Source organism: Mobula hypostoma, chromosome 1, assembly GCF_963921235.1.
Source record: "Mobula hypostoma chromosome 1, sMobHyp1.1, whole genome shotgun sequence".
NCBI classification, from domain to species: Eukaryota; Metazoa; Chordata; class Chondrichthyes; order Myliobatiformes; family Myliobatidae; genus Mobula; species Mobula hypostoma.
Genome location: NC_086097.1, coordinates 111,403,947 through 111,420,388, shown reverse-complemented (window position 1 = coordinate 111,420,388; position 16,442 = coordinate 111,403,947). Strand labels below are relative to the sequence as shown.

Below are 16,442 nucleotides of genomic sequence, written 5' to 3'. Positions count from 1 at the left end.
CTCTCCCTCTCCCTCTCCCTCTCCCTCTCCCTCTCCCCCTCCCCCTCCCCCTCCCCCTCCCCCTCCCCCTCCCCCTCCCCCTCCCCCTCCCCCTCCCCCTCCCCCTCCCCCTCCCCCTCCCCCTCCCCCTCCCCCTCCCTCTCCCCCTCCCTCTCCACCTCCCCCTCCCCCTCCCCCTCCCCTTCCCTCTCCCCCTCCCCCCCTCAACTAAATACCACGAACGGAACTTTACTCAACATCGTAAGACTGTATCTTTTTTCCCCTAGACCTAACGAAGCTTGGGTTTCATACATATATATTCCACACTTATTTTTATATATAATCATTGCTAACCTGTTTGATTTATTTACATTTATATTACTGTATTGCGTAGTTACTAATATTATTAGTTTATAGCAATATGAGACTCCAAAGTGTTTTCCATCTCTGCTGGTTCTTTATCCCCGTCACGGGGTCTGTGACACCGTCTTCGAGCTTACTTTTTCGGCAAGGACTCTCTCACCCCGACCGATGACCCCTTCTCCCATCTTCAACCCGTCTGCTCTTCATGGACACCCCGCTCTGGTCTTCTGCCTGCTCTGGATCTCTTTATTGCTAACTGCCAACGGGACATAAATCGTCTCGACTTCACCACACCTTGTTCCAATTCCAACCTCACTCCTTTCAAACGCTCTGTTCTCCACTCCTCCGCACTAATCCTAACCTTACTACGAAACCCGCCGATAAGGACGGTGCTGCTGTGGTCTGGCGTACTGACCTCTACCTTGCCAAGGCACAGCGTCAACTCGCGGATACCTCCTCTTATTTACCCCTCGATTATGACCCCACTAAGGAGCACCAGGCCATTGTCTCCCATACCATCACCAACTATATCAGCTCAGGGGATCTCCCAGCCACTGCTACCAACCTTATGGTTCCCACACCCTACACTTCTCATTTCTACCTCCTACCCAAGATCCACAAACCTGCCTGTCCAGGTAGACCCATTGTCTCAGCTTGCTCCTGCCCCATCAAACTTATTTCTTCATACCTTGACACTGTTTTATCCCCTCTTGTTCAATCCCTTCCTGCCTATGATCGTGACACTTCTCACGCTCTGAATCTTTTCAATGATTTTAAGTTCCCTGGCCCCCACCGCTTTATTTTCACCATGGATGTTCAGTCCCTATATACCTCCAACCCCCAGCAGGATGGTCTCAAAGCTCTCCACTTCTTTTTGGATTCCAGACCTAACCAGTTCCCCTCTACCACCACTCTCCTCCCACTTCCTCCAAACTGAAGGTGTAGCCACGGGCACCCGTATGGGTCCCAGCTATGCCTGCCTTTTCTTTGGCTTTGTGGAACAATCTATGTTACAAGCCTATACCGGTTTCTGTCCCCCTCTTTTCCTTCGCTACATCGACTGCATTGGCGCTGCTTCCTGCACGCATGCTGAGCTCGTTGACTTCATTAACTTTGCCTCCAACTTTCACCCTGCCCTCAAGTTTACCTGGTCCATTTCCGACACCTCCCTCCCCTTTCTTGATCTTTCTGTCTCTACCTCTGGAGACAGCTTATCTACTGATGTCTACTATAAGCCTACGGACTCTCACAGCTGCCTGGACTATTCCTCTTCCCACCCTGTCTTGCAGAAATGCCATCCCCTTCTCACGATTCCTCCGTCTCCGCTGCATCTGCTCTCAGGATGAGGCTTCATTCCAAGACGAAGGAGATGTCTTCCTTTTTTAAAGAAAGAGGCTTCCCTTCCTCCACCATCAACTCTGCATCAAACTTATCTCTCCCATTTCACGCACATCTGCTCTCACCCCATCCTCCCGCCACCCCACTCGGAATAGGGTTCCCCTTGTCCTTGCCTACCACCCCACCAGCCTCCGGGTCCAACATATTCTCCGTAACTTCAGCCACCTCCAATGGGATCCCACCACCAAGCACATCTTTCCCTCCCTCCCCCCGCCTTTCTGCTTTCCGCAGGGATCGCTCCCTATGTGACTCCCTTGTCCATTCATCGTCCCCCCCCCCCCATTCCTCCCCACCGATATCCCTCCTGGCACTTATCCTTGTAAGCGGAACAAGTGCTACACATGCCCTTACACTTCCTCCCTCACCACCATTCAGGGCCCCGGACAATCCTTCCAGGTGAGGTGACACTTCACCTGTGAGTTGGCTGGAGTGATATACTGCATCCGGTGCTCCCGGTGCAGCCTTCTATATATTAGTGAGACCCAATGCAGGCTAGGAGACAGTTTCGCTGAACACCTACGCTCTGTCTGCCAGAGAAAGCAAGATCTCCCAGTGGCCACACATTTTAATTCCACATCCCATTCCCATTCTGATATGTCTATCCATGGCCTCCTCTACTGTCAAGATGAAGCCACACTCAGATTGGGGGAACACCACCTTATATTCCGTCTGGGTAGCCTCCAACCTGATGGCTGATGACTTCTCTAACTTCTGTTAATGTGCCTCCTCCCCTTCACACCCCATCCCTTATTTATTTATCTTATATATTTTTTATTCTTTTCCCCCTTTTTTTTCTCTCTCTCTCTTTTTTCTCCCTCTGTCCCTCTCACTATAACTCCTTGCCTGCTCTCCACCCTCTGGGCTCCCCTCCCCACTTCTCTTTCTCCCCAGGCTTCCCGTCCGATTATCTTCTCCCTTCTCCAGCTCTTAGATCCATCCCTTCCCCCTCCTGTCTTCTCCTATCATTTTGGATCTCCCCCTCCCCCTCCCACTTTCAAATGATTTCTCGTGTATGCTCAAGTCTCTTATTTAATCTGGCTCAGTGCGGTGGTCTTTAGGACCCAGCGACGCACCAACCCTGCGCTCATTTTCCCATATACTTTAAATCATCTCTAGATTACTTATAATACCTAATACAATGTAAATGCTATGTAGATAGTTGTTATACTGTATTGTTTAGGGAATAATGACAAGAAAAAATTTTATTTCCAGCAAAAACATTCAATAAAACATAAAAATATACAGCTTCAAACGAACCGAATCAAACACAAGGTAAATGAGTTTTTGGAATAAATGTAGAACGTCACTGTCACTGTCACTATAAAACCTCAGTAACTTGTCTTTCTGTTTATTTAAATCATATACAGTGGTAGTTCCAACACTATTTTCTTCAGTAAGATGCTACACAGACACACCACGATCAAGCTTCTACAGTAACTCCACTTTCTGCGTTATTGATAATGAAACAGATGTTTCCTTCTCCTTTTCTCATTGTTACCCCGAGGGGTATCTGCAGCTCTTTTTGACATTTTCTCAGTGAAATTAAACACAAAGTCAACAGTGAACACAAAATATCAGCGAACAGCAAATGCACGTGTAACTAGTATAAGCGCTGAGCCACAACTGACATCTGGTGGACTCTGCTAGTGCTGTCAAGGCACACCTGAGTGACATCAGCTGTTGGCGAGAAAAACTTAGGTTTTCAGAGCTTTTTGGATTTCAGAATTTCGGATAAAGGAATGTGCACCTGTATTAGGCATAGTACTTTAGTATGATAAGCCATGAAAACTCCAGGAACATATAGCCTAACTAACAGGTTGTCAAAAGAAGAAATGAGAAGTCACCCAGTTGTGAAAGTTGGATGGAGGTGGAAATAATCATGAATGGGTTTTATAAAATTGTTAGTCTATTATATTGACAGTAATGTAGTTTGATATCTGAATAGGGTGTAATTTTATTTGCCAGAAAACGATCAAGGGCCGAATTGCCAGATGAAGAAAAGGAAATGAACTCCAGTCATAATATGACAGCTGCTCATCTTCCAAAGAGGCGAATTATTAACCTTACCAGTATACTCTCTTTGCGGGAGGACATCAACAGTCAAAACCATACAGGTACAGCTATTAGATGAGTCTTTTTCTTAAGGAGAAACACAAGTTGTGTGCTAATATCACGTGTATTCAACCCATCATTGGGGTCTCAGCCTGAAACATTGACTCTTTATTCTTTACCATAGATGCTGCCTGACATGCTGAGTTCCTCCTGCATTTTGTGTATATCATTGACAAATGACAGAATATCCCTATTTTCACAAGGGATTGTGATGTATCACATTTGAACCTCCACACAGGCTGATGCTTTTCAGAAACTACTTGATAGTTCATCATGTTGCAAATCAAAGTTGTTTTTACTTCATAAATTTGTCTGAGAAGAATCAAGTTTAATATCATTGATATATGTTGTGAAATGTGTTGTTTTGCAGCAGTAGTACATTATAATACATAACAATAATGTATAAATTATAATAAAAAGTATAAACAAAAAATAAATTAAATATATAGTACAAAAAGGGAGGGGGGAAATAGTGAGGAAGTGTTCATGGGTTCATTGTCCATTCAGAAATATGGCAGAGGGAAATAAGTTGTTTCTGAAACATTGAGTGCATGTCTTCAGGCGCCTGTACCTTAGTGGTAACAATGCGAAGAGGCTATGTCCTTGGTGATTATTGATGCTGCCTTTTTGAGGCATCGCCCTTTGAAGGTGTCATCGATGCTGGGGAGTTTAATGCCCACGACGGAACTTGCTGAGTTTGCAACTTTTTGCAGCCTTTTCCAATCCTGTGCAGTGGCCCCTCCATACCAGTTGGTGATGTAACCAGTTAGAATGCGGTCCACTGTATATCTGTGGGAATTTGCAAGAATCTTTGGTGAAATAGCAAATTTCCTCAAACTCCTAATGCTGTCATAACTTCTGTCATGCCTTCTTTGTAATTGCATCAATATGCTGGGCCCAGGATCGATCTTCAGAGATGTTGACACCCAGGAGCTTGAAACTGCTCACCCTTTCCACTTCTGATTTGTTGATGAGGACTGGTTCCTTCTACTTCCCCTTCCTGAAGTTTACAGTCAGTTCCTTAGTCTTACTAACATTGAGTGCAAGGTTGCAACACCACTCCACTGCCGTCTATCTAGCTGCTGTACACCACCTTGTCACCATCTGAAATTCTGTCAAAAATAGTTGTGTTGTCAACAAATTTATAGCATTAAATTGACTGTGAGAAGGAGCCTGAGGCCATAAGTTCAGTATTCCATAAGGAAGAATGGGAAGAGAATTGTATTCCCAGTGGATCTCCCAGTGACCACACATTTTAATTCCACATCCCATTCCCATTCTGACATGTCTATCCATGGCCTCCTTTACTGTAAAGATGAAGCCACACTCAGGTTGGAGGAACAACACCTTATATTCTGTCTGGGTAGCCTCCAACTTCATGGCATGAACATTGACTTCTCTTAACTTCCGCTAATGCCCCACCTCCCCCTCGTATCCCATCCGTTATTTATCTTTATACACACATTCTTTCTCTCACTCTCCTTTTTCTCCCTCTGTCCCTCTGACTATACCCCTTGCCCATCCTCTGGTTCCCCCTCCCTCCCCTTGTCTTTCTCCCCAGACCTCCTGTCCCATGATCCTCTCATATCACTTTTGCCAATCACCTGTCCAGCTCTTGGCTCCATCCCTCCCCCTCCTGTCTTCTCCTATCATTTTGGAGCTCCCCCTCCCCCTCCCACTTTCAAATCTCTTACTAACTCTTCCTCCAGTTCGTCCTGACGAAGGGTCTCGGCCTGAAACGTCGACTGTACCTCTTCCTAGAGATGCTGCCTGGCCTGCTGCATTCACCAGCAACTTTGATGTGTGTTGCTTGAATTTCCAGCATCTGCAGTATTCCTGTTGTTAGAGAATTGTATTTTTCTGTTGATTGATGGGCCTTTAGAAATATGTGCTAAATGACAGAAAGCAGCTTTACACTTAGTCTTATGGGCATGGGTTGACAAGGGAGTGGAATGGAGCATAAGATCAGGACATAAAACATCACCATTGAGTTGTTGTGGAGATAACTCGTTCATGTCTAGGTACAATATTCTGTGAAAGTAGAGATTGACTGCAGATGGTCAGTGTGTGAGCATGTGCTCCACACCTTGCCCTTTCATTTTTCCACTGGAAATACAAAACAGGCAATGGACATTCATTGAGAGAGAGATTTACTGATCTGAAGCATTCAGTGTCACAGTGATCTACACTTTACCAGCAATTTCTTCAGATTCTCACTATCTGCCAGTGAGGTTTTTCTACTTCTATTGTTGCATTTTATTTCCTAAATATTAGAATATAAATCAGTATAGGATAGGGATGGGCCCTTCGGCCTACTGAAATGCCTCTATTGTATTTGTCTCCAACACCAGGCATTGCATTACATATACCTGCCACTTAGCTTGTGAGGGAGAGAAACATAACTTGCCCCGCACATCATCTTTGAACTTCCCCCTCTTGCCTTAAATTCATGCCCAGTAGTATTAGACATTTTGACTAGTGGTGAGGGGAGTGTTGGGGGTGGGGAGAAATGCCAGCTGTCTATCATAATTTTATAAATGTTATTGATTTCTGGGATCAGAAGGAACAGTCAAGATTGATGCCAAGAAATTCAGGGCTTGGGTCATGAATCAGCTACTAAGAATTTAGAATGATTTGTTTGTACTTGTGTTGTGAAACTAATACATGTCAGATACAATCACGTGGTATGCACCTTGACAATGTAAGGAGATATTATCATTGTGTTGCAGATACTAACTCTGAGTCTTTTATTTTTAAGGCCTCCAAGATATGTTACAGAATCATGTATTTATAGGTTGTGTGAATCCTCAGTGGGCATTGGTGCAGTACCAAACTAAACTTTACCTGATCAACACTACTAAACTCAGGTATTTTCAACATGCACACAACCGAGAGAGTACTGTTTAATGTAGATGTGGCCATCAATAGCTTCCATGCCAGTGATGACAAGGAACTTTTTTTAAAAATTGGAATAATATGAAAATTTCACTGCTAGAAATGTCTTTTTAGAAGAAATTGATCAATTGCAAGAAGGTGGTGCAGCATACAGTGCTGCTGCTTTAGATCCATGGACCCAGGTTAAATCCTGATTTCAAATGCTGTCTGTGTGCCATTTGCACGTACTCATGATTATGGGTTTCCTCCCACATTTCAAAATAGTTCTGGTACAATAATTGGCTACCTTTGGTACAAGTTAATGTGGGGAAAAATCAGAATTTACTGGTTATTTGTGAGACTGAATAAGTTACAAATGTAGAAGCAAATGAGGGTTGGGAATAAGACAGAGGGGATTGGACCCTTAGGAGCTGATTTGAACCTTATGGGCCAAATGGCCTTCTCCTGGGTTGCTATAAAACCTCAACAAATATTTAGGTTTACACTAAAAAGTTGTGTTATTTTGTAGAATTGACAGTCGTTGATATGTACATGAGGATACGAACAGTAATTATAAACAATTGTGGTTCACCCAGTTTGTTCCATGTCACAATGGGGATTTTTTTTCTTAAAAAAAAGCAGATAACAGAAGCAAGGAGGGGGTAAGAAAGCTTGGAAATTCTTCTTCAGACCTCTTGGTTAGCACGCTTAGTCCAATAGTTTGCTCGAGTCTTGAATTGTAGTCCTGCATTTTATAAGAAAACTTTGCCCCTGCTAGAAATGGATCTGTCTTCACTTGTAGGGCTTTAGTGATTAGTGTTCACTGTTGGCAGCTATCCACTGGTTTCTGAGAAAACGATCATCCATAGGATCTCTGCTGTATCTCCAGCTGAAGGAACAATCACCCACGTTGGAGACACCATCAATAACAATATGAGATGCTGTGGAGGCAAGATAACAAGTTGAAAATTCACTGATTAAGGTGTATAATAAAGCAGATTACTGTTCAATTATGGAGAAATCATGAAAGACAGCAGAGCTGCTTATTCATGTTATTGATATGATTATCAATTATAATTTAGAGAAGTATGGAGTGCAGAGTATAAATATTACTGTGGGGCTGAGCAACTTTGTTTTTGTGAAATATCTTGTTTATACACCGTTTTCTGAACAAAATGTGTGATTTTTCAGTCAGGAATTATTTCACCAAATCTTGATCTATGACTTTGGCAATTTTGGAGTTTTGAGGTTATCGGTAAGTATGTCTGGTGGACGTTTTTTTTCCCATGGGTTTAGTCACCAGTTGAAGACACTAAATTTGTTCTTTCACTTTGTGTTCAGACCCCAGCCCCACTGTATGAACTGGCCATGATGGCACTGGATAGTCCAGAAAGTGGATGGACAGAGGAGGATGGTCCTAAAGAAGGATTAGCAGAGTATATTGTGGACTTCCTGAAGACAAAATCTGAAATGCTGCAAGATTATTTTTCCCTTGGTATTGATGAGGTTAGTATATAACTTAAGCTGACTTAATATTAACATTATTCTCCATCTGAAGTAGTTTGTCGATTCCTTGCTGAAAGTCAATAAAAAGAAAATAGCAAGGTATCTAATTTTACACTCTCAACTTGTTGGAGGATGCAAACTGGGGAAACAATTCTTCAAGGACCTTTGAACTATCAACCATAAAAGGCAGGATCTCCTGGCGACTGCCTATTTCAATTCAATTTCACAATCCCATTCTGATATGTCTATCCATGGTGTCTACTGCCGTGATGAGGCCAATCTTATATTGGAGAGTCTTCATCCTGATTGCATAAAGATTGATTTCAAAGCTCAAAGCAAATTTATTATCAAAGTACATAGGTTACCATGTACAACACTGAGATTCATTTTCTTGCGGGCATACTCAATAAATCCATAATGGAATCAATGAAAGACTACACTAATTTAGCGTTCAATCAGTATGTAAAAGACAATGAACTGTGTAAGTACAAAAAGAAAGAAAGAAAGAATAAATAACAAGAACATGAGATGAAGAGTCTTTGAAAGTGAGTCCATAGGTTGTGAGAACACTTCAGTGTTGTGGTAAGTGAAGTTATCCCCTTTGGTTCAAGAGCCTGATTGTTGAGGGCCAACTTTCAGTCATTTTTTTTTCTTTTTTTCGTTTCCTCATTCTGGCTCTCCTGTTACCCTTTCTCTTCCCTTTACCTGCGCTCACCTCCTTCTGGTTCCCCTCCTTCCCTTTCTTCCATGGTCCGCTGTCCTTTCTTGTCAGATTCCTCCTTCATTCTTTTACTTTCTTCACCCATTCCGTCCCAGCTTTGTCTTCATCCTTACCTTCCTACACCTACCCATCATCCCCGTCACCTGGTTTCATCTATTACCTATCTTTCCCCTCCCCCACTTACTGATTCTGGGTTCAGCCCCCTTCCTTTCCACTTCTGACGAAGGGTCTCAGCTTGCACATAGACTATTTATTACCCTCCAAAGATACTACCTGACTTACTGAGTTCCTCCAACATTTGTGTGTGTTGCTCACGTTTTGCAGCAAACTTGAGGTTAAGCATTCTCAAAATGGATTTACTGTGGTTATTCACAGGAGGGAAACTTAACTGGATTACCTCTGCTTTTAGAAAATTATATTCCAGCCCTTGAGGGATTGCCGATGTTCATCTTGCGTCTAGCTACAGAGGTAGGTACTTTTACACTCTTAATTCAAGGAATATGGGTTTTGCAGGCTGAGCCAGATGGGGGTGAGCTGCTGCCTTGAACACTGTAGTCCTTGAGGTATGGAGAGAGAGTTCCAGCATTTTAACCCAGCAATGGTGAAGGAATCAGTCGTGTGTTACCAGTCAGGAAGGCTTGAAGGACAATTTCCTGATGGTTTTGTTCCAAAGCCTTTGCTGTCTAAGGAAGTTTGGTGAGTTAATCATACTAAACATAAATGGCCCTTTTGTCCAACTCATCTACGTTGATCAAGTTGCCTACCTGAGCTAGTGGTTTTTGTATTTAGCCATATTTCTTTCAACATTTACTATCCATGTATCCAGTTGTCTTACATTTTGTAATTGTACCTGCTTCTAACACTTCTGACTGTGTTCCATGTACCCAGCAACCTCCATGTGGAAAAAGTTGCTCCTCAGGTGTGCTTTATACTTCCCCTTGTACTCTAGTTTTAGACTCCTCTACCCAAGGAAGAAAACAGCAACCTTATCTTCTACTCTCATGATTTTTAAACCCACTATAAGGTCATGCCTTAGCCTCCTACAGGGAGGAAATGCAACAGCCTATCTTTCCCCCCCCCAAATAACTCAAATCCTGTGGTTCTAGTAATGTCCTTGCACCCTTTCCAGCTTAATGGTATTCTTCTTAGAGCTTGGCAACTAGAATTGCACATAATATTCCAGATGCCTCAATATCCTGTTCAGCTGTAGCATGATGTTCCAGCTCATGCCTTGACCCATGTTGTTGCATGGAAGAAGTCACTAGAGAAAGAGTACTGGTAGATATGAAACAGCCCCTTTATTCGACAGAACAAGATACAGCAGCCGGCATATGGAGACACTTTTGGTAGAAAGGTCTCATTGGCCTAATGTGGGGCTCACTATTTTGTGTACTAAACGTCAAAAGACAATTCCATATTTGCAATGCTTTCTTTGGGACTACACACAAACTTCACACTTCCTGATTCGCACCCACACCACAGACATCTAATGAATTTTAATCAGCATTTTCTGGTTTATGATACACAGCTTTTAGGAGCTATTCATTTAATTTAAATCTACAGTTTGCATTCAGATTTGAAAATCAGTGGCTGAGAAGTCCTTTGCTAAATGTTAATGTGCTAAACCCAAAAATCGCTCTAACACCCCATCAACTCAAGCTTACCATATGCCTTCTTACCCTCCTATCGACCAATGTCATCACTTACAGGGAACTGTGTCCTTATAGTGCAAGGTTTATTTGTTCTGTGTCTTCAGAGCGCTGCCATTTACGATGTAAGTTCTGCCCCTGTCTAACTGTATTCACACTAAATTCAATATGCTATTCTTTGGGCAACATTCTCAGCTGATTTATAGATCCTATTGTAATCTTAGAAAGTCACCTTGACTGTCCACAACGCCTCCAATATTGGTGTCATCTGCAAACTTGGTAACCATGCCACCTACACTATCAATCAAATTACTAACATAGATGACAAACAACAGTGGGCCCAACACTGATCCCTGTTGCACACCACTGGTTACCGACTGTGCTGCAACACACAGCTCGAACCACATCATCAAGTTTGCCGATGACACGACCGTGGTGGGTCTCATCAGCAAGAACGATGAGTCAGCATACAGAGAGGAGGTGCTGCGGCTAATAGACTGGTGCAGAGTCAACAACCTGTCTCTGAATGTGAACAAAACAAAAGAGATGGTTGTTGACTTCAGGAGGACACGGAACGACCACTCTCCGCTGAACATCAACGACTCCTCCGTAGAGATCGTTAAGAGCACCAAATTTCTTGGTGTTCACCTGGCAGAGAATCTCACCTGGTCCCTCAACACCAGCTCCATAGCAAAGAAGGCCCAGCAGCGTCTCTACTTTCTGCGAAGGCTGAGGAAAGTCCATCTCCCACCCCCCAACCTCACCACATTCAACAGAGGTTGTATTGAGAGCATCCTGAGCAGCTGCATCACTGCCTGGTTCGGATTCGGATATTGCAGCATCTCAGATTGCAAGACCCTGCAGCAGATAGTGAGGTCAGCTGAGAAGATCATCGAGGTCTTTCTTCCCGCCGTCACTGACATTTACACCACACGCTGCATCCACAAAGCAAACAGCATTATGAAGGACCCCATGCACCCCTCATACAAACTTTTCTCCCTCCTGCCATCTGGCAAAAGGCACCGAGTATTCGGGCTCTCACAACCAGACTATGTAACAGTTTCTTCCCCCAAGCCATCAGACTCCTCAATACCCAGAGCTTGGACTGACACCAACCTACTGCCCTCTACTGTGCATATTGTCTTGTTTATTATTTTTTGTAATGCCTGCACTGTTTTGTGCACCTTATGCAGTCCTAGTGTAGTTTTTGTGTTGTTTTTACATAGTTCAGTGTAGTTTTTGTATTGTTTCATGTAGCACCATGGTCCTGAAAAACATTGTCTCGTTTTTACTGTGTACTGTATCAGCAGTTATGGTCGAAATGACAATAAAAAGTGACTTGACTTGACTTGACCAATCTTAAAACGCCTCACTTACCACCCTCCGACTCCTATCACTAAACCAATTTTGTATCTAGTTGGCTGTTTTACTTTGTATACTATGTGATTTAACCTTCAGGACAATTGCACTATTCAGGACCTTAAGAATACCAAACAGTACAGCACAGGAATAGGCCCTTGGTGCTGTTCTGACCACGTAGACAGATTAATCTAACCCTGTCGGTCTGCATATGGTCCGTATCATTGCATTCCCTGCAATTTCATGTGCCTGTCCAAATGTTCTTAAAGAACACCATTAAATCCGCCTCCACCACAACCCCCTTATCACCCACTCACCCCCAACCCACTAGCAGAGCATTTCAGGCATGTACCACTCGTGTGTGTATATATACACACACCCTTTAATATTCCCCTTTCTGCTCTTAAAACTATGCTGTCTGTGTTTGACATTTCCGTTCTTGGATGTTGGGGAAGAAGACCAATCTGCCCTATTTGTACCCCTCATAATTCTCTGAATATGCCCCCTTGGCCACTGCTCCAGGAAAAAGAGCAGTCCAAGTTAGCCGATTCTCATTATCTCTAATTCAGGCATCATCCTGCTGAACCTCCTCTGCACTCTCTCCAAAGCTGCTTCATCTTTCATATAATTTATTAATAATTTATATTTAAAGCATAGGTTAATAGTTTTATTGATAGGTAAGAACATCAAAGGTCACAGGAAAAAGGCAGAAGAATGAAGTTGAGAAGTGGTGGAATGGCGGTACGGACTCAGTAGACTGAATGGCCCTAATTCTGCTACTAACTCTCATGGTAATGTGGCAGCTAGGACTGCACACATACTCCAAATGTCAGTTCACAGCTTTCATATTCATTGCTGTGACTGATGAAGGAAAGTATGTTGTATGCCACCTTTACCACCCTGTTTACTTGTGTTGCAATATTCGAGGAGCTGTGGACTTGTACCCCAAGATTTCTCTGTATGCAAATATTCCGAAGGGTCCTGCTATTTATTGTATACTTTCCTCTAGTGTTTAACCTCCCAAAGTGTCGTACCTCATATTTGTCCAGATGTGAAATTTCTCCATGCATCTCTCCAACAAATTTATAAAGCTTTATAGAATTTTACAGCACAGAAAAAGAACTTCTGATCCAACTTGTCATATCGATTAAGCTGCATGCCTCAGCTAGTCCTATTTTCTGTGTTGAGCACATATCCCTCCTAAACCTTTCCTATCGATGTACCTGTCCAAACATGTTAAAATGATGCCTTAGCCTCGAGCAGCTCGTTCCATGGACGCACTGTACTCCATTTTGCCCCACTGGTCCTTTTTTTGTAAACCTTTCCCTTCTCACACTAAAGTCCTCTAGTTTTTTATTACCTTTCTCTCGGGAGGAAGACTGCATAATTTCTATCTATGCCTGTCATGTTTATTTTTATTTAGAGATACAGCACGGATCAGGCCCGAGAGCCCAACGAGCCACACCGCCCAGCAACATATCTATTTAACTATAGCCTAATCTAATGACAGGACCTGCTGACCCTGGCCGGCCAGTGGTGTTGGGCATCCGCACTGGACTTCCTGGGTTTGAATCTGGCCAGCTCCTTACGTGCTTTCCATCCATGCTGGGTTGAATGTCGAGCTAACAGCTCAACCTCATTTTTTAAAAAAAACAGACAAATACTGAAGAAATTGCCCAATGCTTCACGATGCGTGGAGAGGAACAACAATCAGAGGACAATGACCAATTAACTTACTAATCACTATGTCTTTGGACTATGGGAGGAAACCAGAGAACCTTTGTAGTCATGGGGGAAACGTACAAGCTCCTTACTGACGGCACTGGAATTTAACTCCGAACTCTGGAACACCTCAAGCTATAGATGCATTTCACTAACTGCTAGGCGACCTCTATATTGTGCACCTCTATAATGTCATCCTTGGAATGAAGCCCGTCGTGATGGCAGACATGTCAGCCCACAACTCCAACAATTTGTTCTGTGCCACTTGCCTGATGATGTGTAACTGTCCCATATTCCTCCCTCTACTTTAACTTATGGTCAATTCTGAAATATTGCACAGTGTTAGTGTTTTTTTTACTCATCGCCCATTTCTTTGTTAATTCAGACTTTCTTCAGGATGAGTGCTTTAACTTTTATAACCATAAGTTTCCATAAATATCTGTTTATAATCAGTCCAATCTTTAGAACTGCCACCTGACGTTGCAAATAATTGCTTCCAAGTTTCATATCTTTAATTTTTTTCACTTAACTCTGAACATTTTTTTCATGCTCCAAGATGCATGTTAGCAACTCCAGTATTCCATAATGTGAATATATGGAGATGCTGATGCTTTTAGCATCTGGCACACCATCACATGTTTGCAACACTCCATTCCTTTGCTTTAAACTCACCAGGCGCAACATTGAGTTAAAAACTGAATTATAAATAGGTTGGGGTAGAAATAACATGCAACAGTCTAAAAATTCTGCTAATTCAGCAAGATTAGTTCATTTTTCTGGATTACCCCTAAATCCTGAGCATGCTGGATAGAGTTTCACTGTATTCTGAAAGATTGTATATTATCTGCTGCTTAATTTTAATTGAAAAATCTCTTACCTAATTTACTTTGCATTCAGCTAGCTCTGCTTTCATGTTCTCATTGACATTACTTAAATTAATATTCATTTATTTATTTTTTGTATAATTGATTTTTTAGATTACTGTTCTTGAGCCCTTTTTTTTGCTCCATCAGAATCTTTTTCCCAGGGTAGAAATGTCAAATACCAGAAGACATTGTTTTAAGGTTAGACGTGGGGAAGCTTAAAGGCAATATGAGCAGCAAGTTTTTTTTAAACAATAGGTTACTAAGTAGTAGTGGAAGCAGGCAGCTTAGTGGAGTTTGAAGCTTTTAAATAGACACATAAAAATTAACTGATTGGAGGGATATAGATGGTACACAGGAGGAGGACATTTCAGTATTCAAGGCGTATGCTGTGTTGGTTTCATTAGTCAGGGGATTATGTTCAAGAACAGTGTGATAATGTAGCTCTATTAAATCCTGGTTAGACCACTTAGAATATTGTGTTCAGTTTTGGTCGCCTCATTTATCGGAGGAATGTTGAACCTTTAGAGAGGGTGCAGAGATTTACCAGGATGCTGCCTAGATGAGAAGGTATAGGTTATGAAGATAGAATTATAGAACACCTCAGCGCAGAAACAAGTTCCTTGGGCCTTCTGGTCCATGCGCAACTAGGAATCTGCCTAATCCCATTGACCTGCATCTGCACCATAGTCCTCCATACCCTCCCATCCATGTTACCTACCTAAATTTCTCTTACCCCACACCTACCACTTAAACTAGCGGCTCATTCACACTCTGAGTGAAGTTGTTCCCCTTAAACATTTCACCTTTCTCCTGTGTCATGTACAGTCTTCCAATATAAAGAAACAAGCTAGAACAAATGCAGATTGAATCGTGTGGGGATGGAACTGGACTCTCTGACGGTGGTGTCTGAAAAGAGGATGCTGTTTAAGTTGCAAGCCATCTTGGTCAATGTCTCCCATCCGCTACATAATGTACTGGGTGGGCACAGGAGTACATTCAGCCAGAGACTCATTCCACCGAGATGCAGCACAGAGCGTCATAGGAAGTCATTCCTGCCTGTGGCCATCAAACTTTACAACTCCTCCCTTGGAGGGTCAGACACCCTGAGCCAATAGGCTGGTCCTGGACTTAGTTCCTAGCATAATTTACATATTACTATTTAGCTATTTATGGTTTTATTACTATTTAATTATTTATGGTGCAACTGTAACGAAAACCAATTTCTCCTGGGATCAATAAAGTATGACTATGACAATATTAGGGCATGTATTATTTTACTTGCGCGGGGAGATGTACTTCCAACCAAGTTTCCTCTGGAAATATGGCTTCTATCTTCTGTTTAAACCAAAGTACTTTTATACCTTTTTTTTTCCACAAAGACCAGTGATTAGGTTGCTCCATTCTATAACATTACATTCCTTTGTTATCATAATCCTTGTTCAAACATTTGAGCTTTAGAAGTTCCATCCTGTATCCACCCTCCTCCCCCACCCCCTAAGATATCAAACATCCCCTTTGGTCATAAAGCACCTTAGGATTTCATAAACCCCCATTTGATTTCATTACAATTTACAAAAGTTACAAATTCATAAATTCAGGATTACAGATGTTGAAATCAACCCCACACCTACCACTTAAGCTGGCAGCTCGTCCACATTCTTGAGTAAAGTTGTTCCCTTTAAACAGTTCACCTTTCACCCATGACCTCCGGTTCTAGTCTCACTCAACCTAAGTGGAAGAGGCCTGCTTACATTTACTCTATTTATATGATTATAATTTTGTATCCTACACTCTAGGGAATAATGTCTAACTCTTTTCAACCTTTCCCTGTAGCTCGGGTCCCAAGTCCTGGCAACATCCTTACAGATGTTCCTTGCACTCTTTGAATCTTAT

The 16,442-nt window shown here is 42.5% G+C and overlaps 1 protein-coding gene across 3 annotated transcripts in view; it reads left to right on the top strand.

Annotated features, from left to right (window-relative positions):
- mlh1 (mutL homolog 1, colon cancer, nonpolyposis type 2 (E. coli)) overlaps positions 1 to 16,442 on the top strand; it is a 112,827-nt gene that overhangs the window by 77,357 nt on the left and 19,028 nt on the right. For 2 of the 3 annotated variants that reach the window (XM_063054877.1, XM_063054883.1), the window contains exons 13-17: positions 3,706 to 3,854; positions 6,611 to 6,719; positions 7,918 to 7,981; positions 8,068 to 8,232; positions 9,329 to 9,421. In XM_063054877.1, coding sequence (XP_062910947.1) covers positions 3,706 to 3,854; positions 6,611 to 6,719; positions 7,918 to 7,981; positions 8,068 to 8,232; positions 9,329 to 9,421 — 580 coding nt within the window. The remainder of the gene's footprint in view (positions 1 to 3,705; positions 3,855 to 6,610; positions 6,720 to 7,917; positions 7,982 to 8,067; positions 8,233 to 9,328; positions 9,422 to 16,442) is intronic. The other variant, XR_010018787.1, reaches the window with a different exon arrangement.